General features: G+C 51.5%; 1 protein-coding gene across 1 annotated transcript; it reads left to right on the top strand.

Annotated features, from left to right (window-relative positions):
- Positions 1–1,371: 1,371 nt before the first annotated feature.
- Positions 1,372–16,440, top strand: ALAS1 (5'-aminolevulinate synthase 1). The gene is made up of 11 exons (XM_066350805.1): positions 1,372–1,526; positions 2,382–2,600; positions 6,764–6,985; positions 7,939–8,085; positions 8,469–8,691; positions 9,550–9,734; positions 10,801–10,980; positions 11,531–11,695; positions 13,822–14,090; positions 14,758–14,920; positions 16,154–16,440. The coding sequence occupies exons 2-11, from the start codon at positions 2,402–2,404 to the stop codon at positions 16,312–16,314; spliced, it is 1,914 nt and encodes a 637-aa protein (XP_066206902.1). The 5' UTR covers positions 1,372–1,526; positions 2,382–2,401; the 3' UTR covers positions 16,315–16,440.
- The last annotated feature ends 1,160 nt before the right edge of the window (positions 16,441–17,600 follow it).

Below are 17,600 nucleotides of genomic sequence, written 5' to 3'. Positions count from 1 at the left end.
CTCTGCCTTTGATCACTCAAATAGCCCTGTGAGGCAGGCAAAACAGGGATCACAAACCCATTGCTCACATAAGGAAAGTGAAGCTCAGAGATGGGCAAAGAACTCAACACCATCTTGATCCTGTTTCCACCTCTAGCTGTACGTGAGTCTGAGTCCAAGGCTGACCTCTTCTCTTGACTCCCTCCAACTGACGGCACTGCCTAGGGCCCCTCAGCAGGATGGGGCAGAGCTGAGCTTGGACTCCCAGGCCAAAGCCTTTATCCTGGGTCCTGGACGGCCCCAGTGGCCAATCCAGACCCAGATACCTTCTCTGAAAGTGAAGAAGTTGCAGTGGGCTGGTGACTCAGAGAGAGAGAAAGCACCTGGACACAACTCGGTCACTATCACCCTGGACTCTGTCCCTCTTATTAGTGCCCAGCTGGGGTAGGAGCCACCTAGACAGCCCTTCCCCCAAGAGTGGAGGAGGGTAGCCTGACATAGACCCAAACCAATCCAGTTAAGCTGGGGTGTGGAGCCAGGTGGCCAAGCTGGCATTCCTAGGAAGGGTTTGCCAAGCTCTACCCTGCAGGTGTGGTCTGGGGGACACAAAGGAGGCACTGCCAGGCTCTCAACTTTGGGATGGAGTCTGAGCCACCCAGCTGGTGCCCAGGGCAGCCAGCAGGGGGCCATTAAAAATAAGTAACTAATATGTGTCCAACCCTAACTATGTGTCAAGCCCTGTGCCCCACTTCCCCCTCTCCCCTAGCCACTCAGAGCTGTGGAGTGTGGGGGTTCCAGGCAGCCCTGATTCCTTCTCAGCATCAGGTTATGTCCCTTCCTCCCAGACCAGAAAGTTCCACAGCTGGGTCTCCTTCCACTTCGGCTCCTCTTCCTCACCGTGAGCTCCTACCCTCCCGCCAACAGCACCTCACCCCAAAGACCACTCTATCCCTGGGCAATCGAGCCCCGCCTCCTCCAGGAAGCCCTCGGTCACAGCCTTGAAAGCATGCCAGGCTGGGTGGATTCCGCTTAAGACCCCGGTCGGAACCCAGTGTTTCCCCTTCGATCTCTGCCCAAGTCTCCCGTTTTTTACAGCCCTGTAACCCCTAAGTAGGACCCAGTGGCACCTGCCCTCCGACTCGGCCCTTTTATGGTTCACAATGGGGGAGTAGGATTCTGAAACACGAAGCAGTGAAAGGGGAAGCGGCAAGGAGGTGCAGGATGAAGTCAGGATGAAGTCTTCAGCCCACTGATTTGCCCCTCCTCCTCCCGGCCCGCAATCCCGGGAATCCCGGGGTCAGCACGACCCACCGATTCCACGTAGGCCATCCAATTGCCCGGGCGCGACACACCGCGCGTGCGCGGAGGCAGCCGGTGCCCATGGCGCATGCGCAGCGGTCCTCCCCCCGCCCCCCTGCTGTATATTAGGGACGACAGCGCCCGCGGTCGGTGGCTGCTTGGGGACAAGGGCAACCGTTTGGTTGGACTCGTCTGCTTGGCTCCTTACCGCCGCCGCCGCCACCGCCTCCTTCGAGTTACCGGCGCAGGTAAGAGTCCGCGCTCTGGGGCCCCTCGTGTCCTACCAGCGCGCGCTGCCCGCTCCCCGGCCGCTGGGGCCCCATCCCCCACCGCCCCAGTCAACCGCTGCCCTGGGGGTCAGTGTCCTCCTCCGAGACCTTTGGCCTCTTCGGCCGCCTTTCGACTTTGCCCGTTGAACTGGCCTCTTCCCAATTCCCTTCTCGTGCTTCCCCCGTTATTCCCGAACCCTCGACCCCCCGGGTCACCTCTGAGCTGCCCCTCCCTGGGGTCACCGTCTCTCCGCAGTTAGCCCGACGGCGCTCCCCCTGCCCCCTGTCCTTTACGCGCCCTTCTCTCTCAGCTCTGCCGAGTCCCCGGGGAGATCCTGCCTCCGGGACCTCGCGCCCGGCCGGAGCCTCCTCGGGTTTGGGAGAGCGGGGACCAGGAGCGACTCTGGGTCCAGAAGAGCCCTTTCTGCCTGGATGGGTGACAGTGGCTTCTTCTCTAGCCTCACTTCTCTATCTGGGTGTGTGCGAAGGTGTCCGTCCTATCTGCTCTCGGCATCTTCCTCAATGAGCCTCTGACTTCCCAGACCTGTTCCCGACTTGTCCCTCGTCCCACCCTTTGGATATCAATCAGTATTTGCTTCATTTGGTAGAGTTCTTTGTGGGCGCTTGCATTTAGAGCTGGTGACCCAGGGAGAGCGTGGCCGTCCCTCCTTAGTCGAGTTCCATGTTAGTGCTGTGCTTAGACGTTTTTGAGTGAGACTTATTAGTATCCCAGAGTACACTTGCAGTGACTTACAGAGGCAACACCTGAACTCAGTGACCTTGCAGCGCTATTTGCCTGATTATCAACAAGTGTTGTCGCTCATCTTTCTATAGGATCAGTGCACCTCCCGGACATGGAGACTGTTGTTCGCCGCTGCCCTTTCCTATCCCGAGTGCCTCAGGCCTTTCTGCAGAAGGCAGGCAAATCCCTGTTGTTCTATGCCCAGAACTGCCCTAAGATGATGGAAGTGGGGGCCAAGTCAGCCCCGCGGACCCTGTCTACTTCAGCGGTACAGGGCCAGCAGGTCAAGGAAACCCCTCCGGCCAATGAGAGTAAGTGTCATTAGCAATGAAGCAGGGTTTGCATTCATTACTGGACAAGAAGCAGTCTAGTCCACAGCAGTGGTGGGGGGTCACGCCAGCCAAGGGGGTTACTTGGTGCCAGGCTCAGTTCTCGCATGGACCATCTCATGCATTTGTCACCATAACCCCGCAAGGTAGGCACTTGTAGTTTCCCATCCTTAAAGGTGAAACGGTGGCCAGTGTTCCACGTTACAGGTGTCTGGATTGCAGGTCCGCGTCTGCAGGAGTTTCAGGGCTCGGCAGTGCCTTGGTCATGAAAGTATGAAGTAGGCATGTTCTGTTCCAACTATTTTTCATTAAATATTTGGCTCTTTGGCTTTTTTTTTTTTTTTTTTAATGAATAGACTATTTTTAGAGTTGTTTTAGGTTCACAGGAAAATTGAGGGGAAGCTTTTCTTATTCCAAGTGCCTCAGGCCTTTCTGCAAAAGTTGTGTTTTTCTGTTTTGCTTTTTGAAATTATTTTGTGGTAAAATGTATATAACAAAACTTACCACCTAATCTTTTTTTGAGGGAGTTCTTTTTTTTCTTACTCTTTTCTTTAGTTTTTTTTTTTTTTTAATTGATTTTAGAGAGAGGAAGGGAGAGAGAGACAGGAACATTGATCTCCTGTATGTGCCCTGACTTGGGATCGGATTGGCAACCTCTGTGCCTCAGGGCCATGCTCTAACCAATGGCACTATTCAGCTAGGGCTTTAAGGTTCTTTTTTTAAAAAAAATTTTATTGTCATTAAAAAAAATTTTTTTCATTGATTTCTCAGAGAGGAAGGGAGAGAGAGAGAAAACATCCATGTGCTCCACTTATGAATTTGTTAGTTGATTCTTTTTTTGTTTTAAGTTAGATCCTCCAGCTTTATTGAGGAATATTGACAAATTGTATATAGTTAGGGTGTACAACATGATGATTTAATACACATATACATTATGAAATGATGACCACAATCATGTAATGTAGTGGTCCCCAACCCCCGGGTCACGGACTGGTACCGGTCCGTGGGCCATTTGGTACCAGTCCGCAGATAAAGAATAAATAACTTACATTATTTCCGTTTTATTTATATTTAAGTCTGAACGATGTTTTATTTTTTTTAAATGACCAGATTTCCTCTGCTACATCCGTCTAAGACTCACTCTTGACGCTTGTCTCAATTATATTTAAAAATACCACAGTTTTTACGTGGGTCGCATAATTTTATTTTGTGCATTTATCCGTCCCACCCTAAAGGCTGGTCCATGAAAATATTTTCTGACACTAAACCGGTCCGTGGCCCAAAAAAGGTTGGGGACCACTGATGTAATGCATCCATCACCTCAGATAGTTACTACGTTTTGTGTGTGGTAGGAACATTTAAGATCTACTCTCTTGCTTGACCAGGAGGTGGCGCAGTAGGCCTGGGATGCAGAGGACCCAGGTTCGAAACCCCGAGGTCGTTGGCTTGAGTGCAGGCTCATCTGGCTTGAGTGCGGGCTCACCAGCTGGAGCCACAGGGTCGCTGGCTTGAACATGGGATCATAGACATGACCCCATGGTCGCTGGCTTGAGCCCAAATGTCGCTGTAGCCCCCCGTCAAGGCACATATGAGAAATCAATGAACAACTAAGGTGCTGCAACAAAGAATTGATGCTTCTCATCGCCCTCCCTTCCTGTCTCTATCTTTTCCTGTCCCTCTCTCTCACTCTCTAAAAAACTCGACTCAGTAGATTTCAAGTATAGTGTAGTAGTGAGTATAGTCAGCATGCTGCGCACTAGATCCTTAGAACTTATGTATCTTGAAACTAAAAGTTTGTACCTTTTGCATTTGTTGATTCTTTTAAAAAATTTTTACTGTGCTAATTTTCAGAGAGAGAGAGGAAGGGGGAGAGAGGGAGAAATATCAATTTATTGTTCCTCTCATCCATGCACTTATTGGTTGACTCCCGTTCGTGCCCTGATCCGGGATCAAACCTGAAACCTTGGTGTATCGGGATGACGCTCTAGTTGACGGAGCCACCGGCCAGGGCACAATTATTATTAACTATGTAGTTCAGTGGCAGTAAGGACGGTCACACTGTTGCGCAACCACCCGTCTCCAGAACTGTGTTGATCTTGCGAAACGGAGACTGTCTGTATGAAACACGACCTCCATCCCCAGCCTCTGGCGAGGACCCTTCTGCTGTCTCTGTGAATCTGACTCCTCTAAGAACCTCATTTAGGTGCAATCATACAGAATTTGTTAAAGTAGGATTGTTTAACACATGTATCTTTAATTTGTATACGATTTTTAAAAGTTTTGTTTTTAAAGATATCAGTGTTGGATTCAGTTTTGGTCTGGCCCTGCCAGCGGAGGATGAGGCTCGGCATATTTCACTTAATCCTGGAGAATAATTTACCACACAGGCTTTGTTAGGTGAGCTCTCTGGGTGTGGATGTGCAAGAAAGGAATGTCTTTTTCTCTAAGTAGAAAGGATTTCATCCTTTGTAGGATTTCTTTTCCTCTTGACCTTTGTTCAGGAGTTGTTTTCTTACTGAGCAATCAAAACCCTCTGGTACCACTGTGTCCCTAGCAGTAGAGGACTAGTTGAGTAACATGTGACTTGTCCACTTGATAGGCTACTATGCAACCATCACAAACAATGCCCTCAAACTCTACCAGCCTAGGCAGATGTTTACAGTGAAAAGGGCAGGACTAACAAGCATGTACTGAAAAAGGAAAACATTTTTTAAACCTGTACATAGGGAAAAAATAATATAACCAAATGTCTACGATGGTTATGTTTTGAATGATAGAACTTTTTCTTTTTTTAGATTTTCTACATTGAATGTGTATAATGAATGAAGTGCATGTCAAAGCAGTTTTTTAAACCCTCCTTTATAGGAGACTTTATTTTTTATTTTTTTAAATTATTTATTCATTTTAGAGGAGAGAGAGAGAGAGAGAGAAGAGGGGAGGAGCAGAAAGTTTCAACTCCCATATGTGCCTTGACCGGGCAAGCCCAGGGTTTTGAACCGGCAACCTCAGCATTCCAGGTGGACGCTTGATCCATTGCGCCACCACAGGTCAGGCTATAGGAGACTTTAATAAAAAGTGTAGGCCTTGGCTGGTTGGCTCAGTGGTAGAGTGTTGGCCTGGCATGCAGGAGTCTTGGGTTCGATTCCCGGCCAGGGCACACAGGAGAAGCGCCCATCTGCTTCTCCACCCCTCCCCCTCTCCTTCTTCTCTGTCTCTCTCTTCCCCTCCCACAGCCAAGGCTCCATTGGAGCAAAGTTGGCCCGGGCGCTGAGGATGGCTCTGTGGCCTCTGCCTCAGGCGCTAGAATGGCTCTGGTTGCAACAGAACAACACCCCAGATGGGCAGAGCATCGCCCCCTGGTGGGCATGATGGGTGGATCCCGGTCGGGCACATGCGGGAGTCTGTCTGACTGCCAACTTCAGAAAAATACAAAAAAAAAAAAAAAATGTATGTGACACATTACCCAGCTTATAGGAGAGGCTAGCTGATGACTCACAGGAGTGTTCCAGAACAATGATGACTTTTCTAGAAGGAAGGTGAACGAGTTGCATAAGGGGAGAGGGAAGTCATTGTGCCTAGAAGCCCACTGTGTGGTGTAAGTGAACTTCTTTGATGCATTTAGACGAGAGGGTAGAGGATGTTGCCTGTGACGACAATGTGTTGCCTGAATTCTTTTAGACAACTAACGACCTTTTGTTAAGAAGAAAACCAATAGTGTATGTGTTAAGAAACAGCAAGCTTCTATGTCAAGAATCTGTTTAGAAAATATTAGCAGAAAAGAAATTGTATGAATACTTTGTTAGCTTCAAGAGTATGTTCTCATAAAACATGCTTGCTTGTATACTCAGGGCAGGTTTACTGTAAATAATCCAACTCAAGAACCCTGGGCTGTCTGAAACTAGAAAACACTGCTTTTCAGATAAACAAGTGAGAAAGAAATAGTAGTGTTTGCGAGGTAGCTGACGGGCCAGTTAATTCCTCATGGGAACACTGTTTCCAGTGAGGCAGAGCCTGAGAAAATAAATGTGTCTGGAAGGTGGGGTAGCTTGAGGATCAGGTTTGTCCCGGGGCCTTAAGACAAACAGGTGGTTTCCTGATGAGGTGTGCGACCAGGGCTGGTGCTTCAGTTTCCCGTTCCCCCACAGAGGACAAAACCGCCCAAGCCGAGGTTCAGCTGGCTCCAGGTGGATCCCAGCAGGCTGCAGGTGACGCTCAGCTTCCCTCTGGACACCCGGCCGGCAGCCAGGGCGCTGCCAGCAAGTGCCCTTTCCTGGCGGCCCAGCTGGGCCAGCAGGCCAGCAGCGTGTTCCGCAGGGCCAGCCTCGAGCTCCAGGAGGACGTGCAGGAGATGCAGTCCGTGAGGAAAGGTAAGGGACGGTGCGGCCACTGGGGGCAGGAAAGGGCCTCGTGGCTCTTTTGGACCCTCAGATTTATTTACAAGCTATTATTAGGGTAGTATTTGTGTAACCACCTTCCTCTTTCAAAGCCAAGGAGGAAGGTCATTGCAATAGACAGTCAGAGGACTGCATTGCACAATATGGGGACTTTCTTTCTGGTGTGTGTGGGATGCAGCCAGCTTTTACAGTAACTGCTACATTTGTGGAAATACCTTGCAGGCATAAGCCGTTCCCAGCAACTCTTTGTTTCTTTCCCATCTGGTGGGATAAAGATGAAAACTAGTGTTAACTGCAGCAAGTGATGGTCTCGGGACTCCCAAACTGTCTCACTTATGGTCAGAGTGGCAGCCTTAAACCTACTGTGGCCGTTGCCATGGAATACCTGCCTCCCTGAAAAAGGTCACTAGCAAAAGTGATGCTTTTGACTGGAATTCTTTTCTGTGAGGAACAGAGATTAGGGTCGGGGGTATGGTCGGGTGGGGAAGACATGCCAACCAGCTAGAGCAGCGGTTCTCAACCTGTGAGTCGCGACCCCGGCAGGGGTCGAACGACCAAAACACAGGGTCGCCTAAAGCCATCAGAAATATGTATTTTATTTAAAAATGTATTGTATAATAAATATGTATTTTCCGATGGCTTTAGGCGACCCCTGTGTTTTGGTTGTTCGACCCCCGCCGGGGTCGCGACCCACAGGTTGAGAACCACTGAGCTAGGAGAGAGTTCAACTTCAGTGTTCATTAAAGCTGGCTAGTGGCCCTGACCCTGGCCATACAGTGACTGAAAGGGAGGAAGGGAAGCTTCATACACTCAGTTACAGCTGTGATCTTGACTGGTCTCATCAGCCACTTGTGACATGTCTGGAAGGTGTTGTGAACTCCGAGTACACTGTTGGTCCCCTTTGTTTCTCGTTACTTTTGTTACAGAGGTTGCCCAAACCTCAGTGACCCCCAGTGTGATTAGTGTGAAGACCGATGGAGACCAGACTGGTTTGCTGAAGAATTTTCAGGATATCATGCGAAAGCAAAGACCAGAAAGGGTGTCCCATCTTCTTCAGGATAACTTGCCAAAATGTAAGTCTCATTGTGTTTGCCTGAGGCAGGAGAGAGTTTCTAACGTAAGCATACCTCCGGTTAAATATGAATTTGCATGGGGGATGTGGATTAAAAGCCATGTCCCTTACTTGGTGCCAGTAAGTGCTCCTGGCCATAGTGAATCCAAGCCCTACTGGCCCCCTGCCTTTTCCCTTAGCACCTGCCGTCTGCACTGGCTACTGTGGTCAAGACTAGACACACACAGTTTCAAGACGAGGACAAGCAGTAACTTGCCTCTGTGACTATGTCTTAATTTGCCCAGAATCCAAGTGACCGAGCTGGGATAGGAACCCAGGTCTTTCGCTAAAGCCCAGATGTGCTTCTTAACCATCAGACTGTACTGTCTTCTGCTTGGTTTTTAGCTGTTTCCACTTTTCAGTATGATCGTTTCTTTGAGAAGAAAATTGATGAGAAAAAAAACGACCACACTTACCGAGTTTTCAAAACTGTGAACCGGAGGGCACACCTCTTCCCCATGGCGGACGACTACTCGGACTCCCACATCACCAAGAAGCAGGTGTCGGTCTGGTGCAGCAACGACTACCTGGGCATGAGTCGCCACCCACGGGTGTGTGGGGCAGTCATGTAAGTAGCCCTCAGCTTTCGGATCCGCTGACAGTATTTGGCAGGGCACGGATGATTTAGAGGGACTGGAGCTTTTATGGAGGAACAGCCCACAGCTGATTATGGGCCATCGCACAGTATTGTTTTTAGCCTTTGAAGATATCTACAGGTGACTTTTAAAGAAATCTAATGTGCAAGTAGTTGGTAGGGCCCCTTTGTGTATGAGGTTCGAGATTATGGCTTCATCGCAAGCCTGTATGTCCACTTCCTGCCATCCCACACGTGAGTGTGCCTTTAACATCAGGCAGCCTTGCTTATGTAAGGCCGTAGATGGAGAAATACAAGTCCGGCAGCACTAGAGAAAAAGCAACTTCAGAAGGACATTGAAAAGGGTGGTAGACCCCCTCACTTGTGTCCTTCAGGGAGCTGCCATGATTAGGGACACTTGGGAGTTGCTTGCCAGACTCCCCAAGGACGCTTGATGAAGAGAGCACCATCTGAGGTTTAGTGATGGATCTAAGGCTCTGGGGCGGGTGTGCAGAGGGTTTGGGTCACCATCATCCTCTTCCCTCTGGAGCCTGCTGTCGTGTTATTGGAGGGAGATGTCTGTCAGAGGAGAGAAGCCTTAGGTAGCTCAGCTGATACTAGTCCTCCAGTGGCTGTTAGAGGGACGTTGATGATCTGTAGAGGCATCATCACCCATGTCGTGACCTCCTCTGTTCTCATCTAATGACAAAGGTGGTTGAAAGCTCTGGCCCCAGCCTTACTCAGTAAGTTCCTAGATCAGCAGATGTTTTAGTCGCCTAGGTCCTGGAGACGGGAATGGTTCTCATGGCATTCACACCATGAAGCTTACTCTCTCCCTGCCTCTTTTTTAAGGGACACTTTGAAACAGCATGGTGCTGGAGCAGGTGGGACTAGGAACATTTCTGGAACTAGTAAATTCCACGTGGACCTGGAGCAGGAGCTGGCCGACCTGCATGGGAAGGATGCAGCCCTCTTGTTCTCCTCGTGCTTTGTGGCCAACGACTCGACCCTCTTCACTCTGGCCAAGATGCTGCCAGGTAAGGGAGCTCCGCGGGGTCTCAGTGCAGTAGCCCCTGGTTTTGCTTTCTGCAGTTTCAGTTACCTGTGATCAGTTGCCGTCCAGAAATACTAAATGGAAAGTTCCAGAAATAAACAATTTATAAGTTTAAGTTGCACATCCTTCTGAGTTCTGTGATGAAATCTTGCAAGTTCTGTTGTCCCACCTGGGATGTGACACACCCCTTTGTGCAGCGTCTCCACGCTGTGTACCCGTCAGCCTCTCAGCAGCTGTCCTGGTCATCACCTGTTCAGACAGCACAGCGCTTGTGCTCAGGTCACTAGTGTACTTAAAAATGGCCCCAAAGTGCAAGAGTGGTAATGCTGACAGTTCGGATGTATCAAAGAGAAGCTGTACAGTATTTCTTTTAAGTGAAAAGGTGAAAGTTCATGAGTTAAGAAAAAAAAAATTATGCTGAGGTAGCTAAGATCTGCAATAAGAAGGCATCTTCTATCTGTGAAACTGCATAATTTATAAGTTAAGCTTTATCACAGATATGTGCAGGGTTTCGCACTGTCTGCGCTTGCTTTCAGGTGTCCACGGGGGTCTCGGCCATGTCTCCTGAGGGTAGCAGGGTTACTGTAGAGGAACACTGACGACAAGGAAGGCTTACCACACACACTCAGGAGGCATCGGGGCCACTTGTTGCGAGTTGAGTGAGTGCCGACTGCACCTTCCAGCTCCAGCCCAGCGGGCATAGCGAGGAGTCAGGTTGGAAGGGCTTGTCCTAAGGCTGACTGCTTCAGGTGTGCTTTGTCTTCTATAAAAACCCTGTGGAAAACTCTCCTAATCGTTTGTAGTTCTCTTCTGACCAAGTTTGGAGAGAGGCAGCCAGGCTGAAAAGCAGACTAATCCTGCTGCAGGTCCCCGGCACCGACAGGCCTCTCAGAGAGGCCCGAGTCAGTGATGCCCAGAGGAAACTGGCATGCAGTGGCTTCAACTAAGGGGCAAAGCATTTTCCGAGCAAAGTCTGTTGTCCCTGACTGTGTAGGAAATAATTTGTCTTTGGTGCAGATGGCAATAAATGAACATTTTTGTCATGTCAGGCTGTGAGATTTACTCTGATTCTGGGAACCATGCCTCCATGATCCAAGGGATTCGGAACAGCCGGGTGCCAAAGTACATCTTCCGCCACAATGACGTCAGCCACCTCAGGGAGCTGCTACAGAGATCCGACCCCGAGGTCCCCAAGATTGTAGCATTTGAAACTGTCCACTCAATGGATGGTGAGTCTAAATAGAGGCCCGTCTGAAACCTGAAATGGAAAACTGGGTTTGAACAGTTCTTCAGAAATGTGTTTATTTTGTTTTTGCGATTTCTTTTAACTCTGTGAAAGTTTTTAAATTGGTGAGTATTGTGTAGATTTCAGTAAATGTACATTTTCTCCTCTGGCTTTTACTTGGCTCTGAGGACCCAACATCACATGGAAACTGGGGGAAGTTCATTTTTTTCCCTCAGTATTTTTTTTTTTTTTTTAAGATTTTACTTCCTGATTTTAGAGAGAGAGGAGAGAGAGAGAAAGGTTGGGGGGAGGGAGCGGGAAGCATCAACTCATAGTAGTTGCTTCTCACATGTGCCTTAACCAGGCAAACCGGGGTTTTGAACCGGCAATCTCAGCATTCCAGCTCAGCGCTTTATCCACTGTGCCACCACAGGTCAGGCTCCCCAGTATTAAAAATAATACTTAGAATATAAGTCAATTTGTTCCGGCTGACTTGGACCAAAACAGAAATGTGTGACGTGTCAGGCCGTCCAGTGACCAGAGTTTCTCCTCAGGGGCAGTGTGCCCACTGGAAGAGCTGTGTGATGTGGCCCACGAGTTTGGCGCCATCACCTTTGTGGATGAGGTCCACGCGGTGGGGCTGTACGGGGCCCGAGGCGGAGGGATCGGCGATCGGGACGGAGTCATGCCAAAGATGGACATCATTTCTGGAACGCTCGGTATGTCCTCTGCACCTTCTGCAGTCTTCACTAGACCCCACCATCCCGCGTCTAACCGGGACCAGGTGAGGAGCGCAGGAAGCCTGGGCCACTCTTTAGGGGAAGCTTCTCCGTTCTGAGATGGGGTGGCACAGCCGAGCAGAATCCTTGGAACCTAGAGGCCCGGCTCCCAGAAGCAAAGTAAACCTCACGGCCTGACAGCAGAGATGCCATGTGGCCACCTGAACTCACTGCAGACAGAGCTGTGGCTCTCCGGGCCTCAGACCCGGAGGGGTCCCCAAACTACGGCCCATGGGCCGCATGCGGCCCCCTGAGGCCATTTATCCGGCCCTGCTGCACTTCCAGAAGGGGCACCTCTTTCATTGGTGGTCAGTGAGAGGAGCATAGTTCCCATTGAAATACTGGCCAGTTTGTTGATTTAAATTTATTTGTTATTTTAAATATTGTATTTGTTCTGTTTTGTTTTTTTACTTTAAAATAAGGTATGTGCAGTGTGCGTAGGGATTTGTTCATAGTTTTTTTATAGTCCGGCCCTCCAACGGTCTGAGGGACAGTGAACTGGCCCCCTATATAAAAAGTGTGGTCTCAGACTGCCTCAGACTGTCCTGTACAGAACAAGAACCAGAACTCGAGTGCTGGTCTCCAAGCAGTTCTTAGGACCTGCAGGCTCAGGCCTGATGTGCGAGCTCTGTGCCGTGTGCCTGCCACAAGGGGACCAGTCACCTCTCCCAGCCACGCTGTGTTCCACTGTTCCTCCTTGCTGAGGCAGGGCCTCCTGGGGCCAGACTGGGAGCCCAGCTGCCCACTGGTGTCAGTCCTGCCCAATCAGCTCCCCATCTGCGTGCCCTCGGGTGGTAGATAGCCCGTCTGCACCCGTTTCCTCCGTGATAGAAAGTGACCTGGCTCCTGCCTCATTTTCTGTGAAGGTAAATGAGTGTGTTGACATGTCCTTGCCCTTTTTTTTTAACAGAGACAGAGAGAGAGTCAGAGTGAGGGATAGACAGGGACAGACAGACAGGAACGAAGAGATGAGAAGCATCAATCATTAGTTTTTCGTTGTGCATTGCGACACCTTAGTTGTTCATTGATTGCTTTCTCATATGTGCCTTGACCGTGGGCCTTCAGCAGATCGAATAACCCCTCGCTCGAGCCAGCGACCTTGGGTCCAAGCTGGTGAGCTTTTTGCTCAAGCCAGATGAGCCCGTGCTCAAACTGGCAACCTCGGGGTCTCAAACCTGGGTCTTCCGCATCCCAGTCTGACGCTCTATCCACTGTGCCACCGCCTGGTCAGGCTGTCCTTGCCCTTTGAGACTCTAGAGATGAACATGTAAACTGTACGGGTTTGAGGATTGCAAGTTAGTAAGATAGCTGGAGGCCCGTGTAGCAGCTGGTGAAGGAAGGGCAGGCTGGAAAGAGCATCCCTCAGCACTGTCAAGGGCCGAGGACCTCGGGCGACCCGGAGCCGGGCTGCTCAGAGCCCGCCTGGCAGGAAGCCCAGCAGCTGTCTTCTCAACGAGCTCGTGAGGCAGCAGACACTGGGGGGAAATCTCCCACTGAGAGCTCACACCACCCAGAGCATGGGCCTCAAGCAGCAATGTTAATTACAAGACGTAAAGCTAAGATCTGAAAGGACTCAAGTCTTAATCGTGAATTCTGAGATGCAGATTATATAAAGGGATTTAAGGAGATTTGAAAACTGAGTCTGGCCCTATGTCAGTCTGAACAGGTTCTGAGTTTTCATATTTACCTGGCAAATGCTAATTGTCCAGTTTTGTGTTTACTTAAATAGGAAATAATACGTGTCCCACCAGCACAGTTAGATCTCAGTGGGGTTTCCTTCTGGCCTCCAGGGGGTGCTCACGGGGAGAGGCAGTCCCAGAGAGCCGGTGCCGGGCCCTGGTGGAGCTGGGGACAGGCACCCGGGGGCACAGGGACCCTGGGACCAGACACCAGCTTGGCCATGGACTTTGGGCAGGTCCCTTTCCCTAAGCACCCTCGGGTCTCCTTTCAGAGCGGGGTGGACATCCCTTCCCCGCAGTCTGTAGGCAGAGGAGTAAGTACCCTGGGGCTCAACAGCATAGTGCTGTGCACAGCAGGGCTACCCCTGACAGGCGCTCTCCCCTCAGGCAAAGCCTTCGGCTGTGTGGGAGGCTACGTGGCCAGCACCAGCTCTCTGATTGACACGGTGCGGTCCTACGCGGCCGGCTTCATCTTCACCACGTCCCTGCCGCCCATGCTGCTGGCCGGGGCCCTGGAGTCGGTACGCATCCTCAAGAGCGCCGAGGGCCGGGCACTACGCCGCCAGCACCAGCGCAACGTCAAGCTCCTGAGGCAGATGCTCATGGACGCTGGCCTCCCCGTCATCCACTGCCCCAGCCACATCATCCCTGTTCGGGTAACGGCCTGCTGGGGTCAGCCCTGCTGGGTGGGCGCTGTGCCGCACATGGCCAGGCCACGGTGTCTGGTTCTAGCCTTCCTGAAGCTGGGCTGGGGGTGGCTGCTGGGCAGGGGCTGCAGCGGGTCCCTGGCTGCGTCTCCACCTCCCTGTGCTGACCTCGCAGTGCGAGAGGAGCCTTGGAACCCAGTGGGCTGGGGCAGGGGTCTCCAGAGCACTGCCTTTACAGGGCAAACAGGACGCTGTATCTGGGCACTCTGGAAGCCAGAGCTTGCCTAGATTTGAAGTAAGGGTTCCTAGTCAGTTCATTTGGAACTGAGTGTTTCCTTTCCCTCTACAAACAACCCTACTGGTGTCACAGTTGAATGAGTCTAGTTATTACAGCTGGGGGACCCAGAGCTGCCTTCACCCCCAGGGTGTGCACAGCCCTGGCTTTGGGCCAGCTGGCGTCAGCCGGGTCACAGAGCCACTTTCCTCACGCGAGCCTGGGTGGCAGGTCGCTGAAATCCACTTCTCAGGGTTGGGTTCTCTGCTTGGCAGTGCGTTGTGTGGCCTTGCCCGACCTGCGTGTGCTGCCAGCCCTGACCCTTACGCATGGGCTACGTTAGAATCTCTGCTAGGAGCTGGTTTGTCCTGCCCTGACCTTACCTTCTGTCATCAAACTCAGGTGGCAGATGCTGCTAAAAACACACAAGTCTGTGACGAACTGATGAATAGACATAACATCTACGTGCAAGCCATCAATTACCCCACAGCGCCGCGGGGGGAGGAGCTGCTGAGGATTGCCCCTACCCCGCACCACACCCCCCAGATGATGGACTACTTCCTTGGTGAGTGTCTGAACAGCCTCCCTGCAGAGCTGCTGACAGTGGCCCTCGCGGCCCAAGAATGCTCTCAGATGGTACAGGACTTTAAAGGGAGGGCATCTAGGTGTCTGGTTCACTGTAGGAGACTGCAGGCATTGTGGAGCTCTAAGGGAGCCTGCTAATCCACCCAGTCTGTCCAGTGTCCCCTTGTCAGGTGACTTAGGATGAGCAGTGATGGCTGTGGCGGGGGAGGAGGAGGGGGCCTCTGAAGGCTTGCATCTGTGCTGGCCTCCAGGGTTTGCTTTGCTTCTTTCTTCCCTGCCACTGTGTGGTCCCTGAACCAACCCACACCTGGCCACCCCCACCCTTAATGCCTGCTGATCAAGAGTGGGATTTCTTTTTTTTTTTTTTTTTTTTTCCGAAGCTGGAAACGGGGAGAGACAGTCAGACAGACTCCCGCATGCGCCCGACCGGGATCCACCCGGCACGCCCACCAGGGGGCAACGCTCTGCCCACCAGGGGGCGATGCTCTGCCCCTCCGGGGCGTCGCTCTGCCGCGACCGGAGCCATCCCCAGCGCCGGGGCCATCCTTTGCTCCAATGGAGCCTCGGCCGCGGGAGGGGAAGAGAGAGACAGAGAGGAAGGAGAGGGGGAGGGGTGGAGAAGCAGATGGGCGCTTCTCCTGTGTGCCCTGGCTGGGAATCGAACCCAGGACTTCCACACGCCAGGCCGACGCTCTACCGCTGAGCCAAGCAGCCAGGGTCCGCCCCCTTTCTGTCTCTGGTTTACTGTACTTGACGTTGCTGGAAGTGGACTTGTACAACACGTGGTCTCTGTGCCTGGCTCCCCAGCAGTGCTGTCAGCGGTCGCCCATGTCCCTGCTGCAGCACGAGTCAGTGCTTCCTGTCTTTTTGTTATTAAGTGGTCTTCTCTGTTCCTGTAGACCAGTGGTGTGCAACCGCCTGTCCACAAAACAGCGAACCACCCTGATGTTGTGTGAACATGACAGTCTCTCTCATCACTGGGTCTGTAATCCTCACACAATATCAGGTGGTTAGCTCCTCCTCAGACCAGCGGTTGAAAAACAGTGGATCAACCACATTTGTCCTTCGACTGATGGACACTTACATTCCCACATTTTGACTGAGGAAAATAATGATGCTATGAACATTCATGTTCAAGTTATTTGGGTGGGCATATTTTCATTTCTCTTGGGTATAGATTCCTTTTAACTTTTAAAACCATTTGTCCTCACAGAGACTCTGCTGGCCACGTGGAAGCGCGTGGGGCTGGAGCTCAAGCCACATTCCTCAGCCGAGTGCAACTTCTGCAGGCGGCCGCTGCACTTTGAAGTGATGAGTGAAAGAGAGAGATCCTACTTCTCTGGCCTGAGCAAGCTGGTCTCCGCTCAGGCCTGATTATGTCGTCACCCCAGTCACCCACCCGCCCACCACATCACACCCAGTCTCCAGAATTGCCCCCCAATTAAGTTATGTTTCACTCTATGGTAAAAGTATAGTCCTGAAAATAAATTGTTTAAGCGATGGGTTCTCCTGGTTTTGGCTACCGGATCAATCATTTTCTTCATCCTCTAAGTCTGGTCTGTACTCCCAAGCTGTGTGAAATGTAGGAAGACACTCTGGTCCTCTGGAAACGGCTGTAGACCTGGCCTGGACAGCAGGGCCTGCGCTTTTCCCGAGCCGCCACCACTCAGTGCTCGCTGCGTCTGTGGCTCGCTCCCCGCCGGCCGCAGCCCATCGGCCTGGCACGTCACCACGATGCCAGCCGCTTTCCCTTCCAGCTGCTCGCCTGCAATCTTAAACACACCACAGCTCCTGCCGCGCCTGTTTCCCTTTTCCTCCCAGCTGCCGCCCCCACCTCCACTTCCCTGGGAAAGTTGGCCTGGCTGGCTGCCTGCCCCCTGACCCCATGGTGGCAGGCTGGCAGGCTGTGCTCCTCTGGCTCCGTCCCCCACGTCCTGGGCCCACTGCTCCTGGCACATCCTGCAACCAGCTGTGTCATGAAAGACTACCTTTTGCTACAAGACCTCGTGCTGAGTGATATAAATCAGAGAAGGATAGCTGTAGGATTTCATTCATGGGGGACATGAAGTGACAAAAACAAGACAACAATGGTGGTTAATGGGTGGGGGAGGGAGGAGGACACAGGGTAAAGAAGGAGGTCACATAGAGGGGTGGAAGGAGCCCAATTTCAAGTGCTGAGCACACTGGAGTGTACTGTAAAGTTGTACACTTGAAATTTATGTTACACCAATCAGTTTATTTTTTACAGAGACAGAGTCAGAGAGAGGGATAGACAGGGACAGACAGACAGGAACAGAGAGATGAGAAGCATCAATCATTAGTTTTTCGTTGCGACACCTTAGTTGTTCATTAATTGCTTTCTCATATGTGCCTTGACTGTGGGGCTACAGCAGACCGAATAACCCCTTGCTCGAGTTAGCAACCTTGGGTCCAAGCTGGTGGGCTTTTGCTCAAACCAGATGAGCTATGCTCAAGCTGGTGACCTCAGGGTCTCGAACCTGGGTCCTCAGCATCCCAGTCCGACGCTCTATCCACTGTGCCACCGCCTGGTCAGGCTACACCGATCAGTTTAAAAAGAAAACAGCCCAAGCTCTCCCTCAGCCCCCTTCTAGCTGCTGCTGTCCCTCTTCTGGTCATCCCCACGTGGTCCGGTCCCTGTC

This window comes from Saccopteryx leptura, chromosome 10 (genome assembly GCF_036850995.1).
Source record: "Saccopteryx leptura isolate mSacLep1 chromosome 10, mSacLep1_pri_phased_curated, whole genome shotgun sequence".
NCBI lineage: Eukaryota > Metazoa > Chordata > Mammalia > Chiroptera > Emballonuridae > Saccopteryx > Saccopteryx leptura.
This window is presented reverse-complemented; position numbering and strand designations above follow the sequence as displayed.

Bases quoted from the DNA above. Each gene is read 5' to 3' on its own strand.
- ALAS1 (XM_066350805.1), top strand. From the start codon at position 2,402: ATGGAGACTGTTGTTCGCCGCTGCCCTTTCCTATCCCGAGTGCCTCAG. The intron at 8,086-8,468 runs GTAAGTCTCATT...CTTGGTTTTTAG, and splicing joins TCAGGATAACTTGCCAAAAT to CTGTTTCCACTTTTCAGTAT. The intron at 11,696-13,821 runs GTATGTCCTCTG...CTCTCCCCTCAG, and splicing joins CATCATTTCTGGAACGCTCG to GCAAAGCCTTCGGCTGTGTG.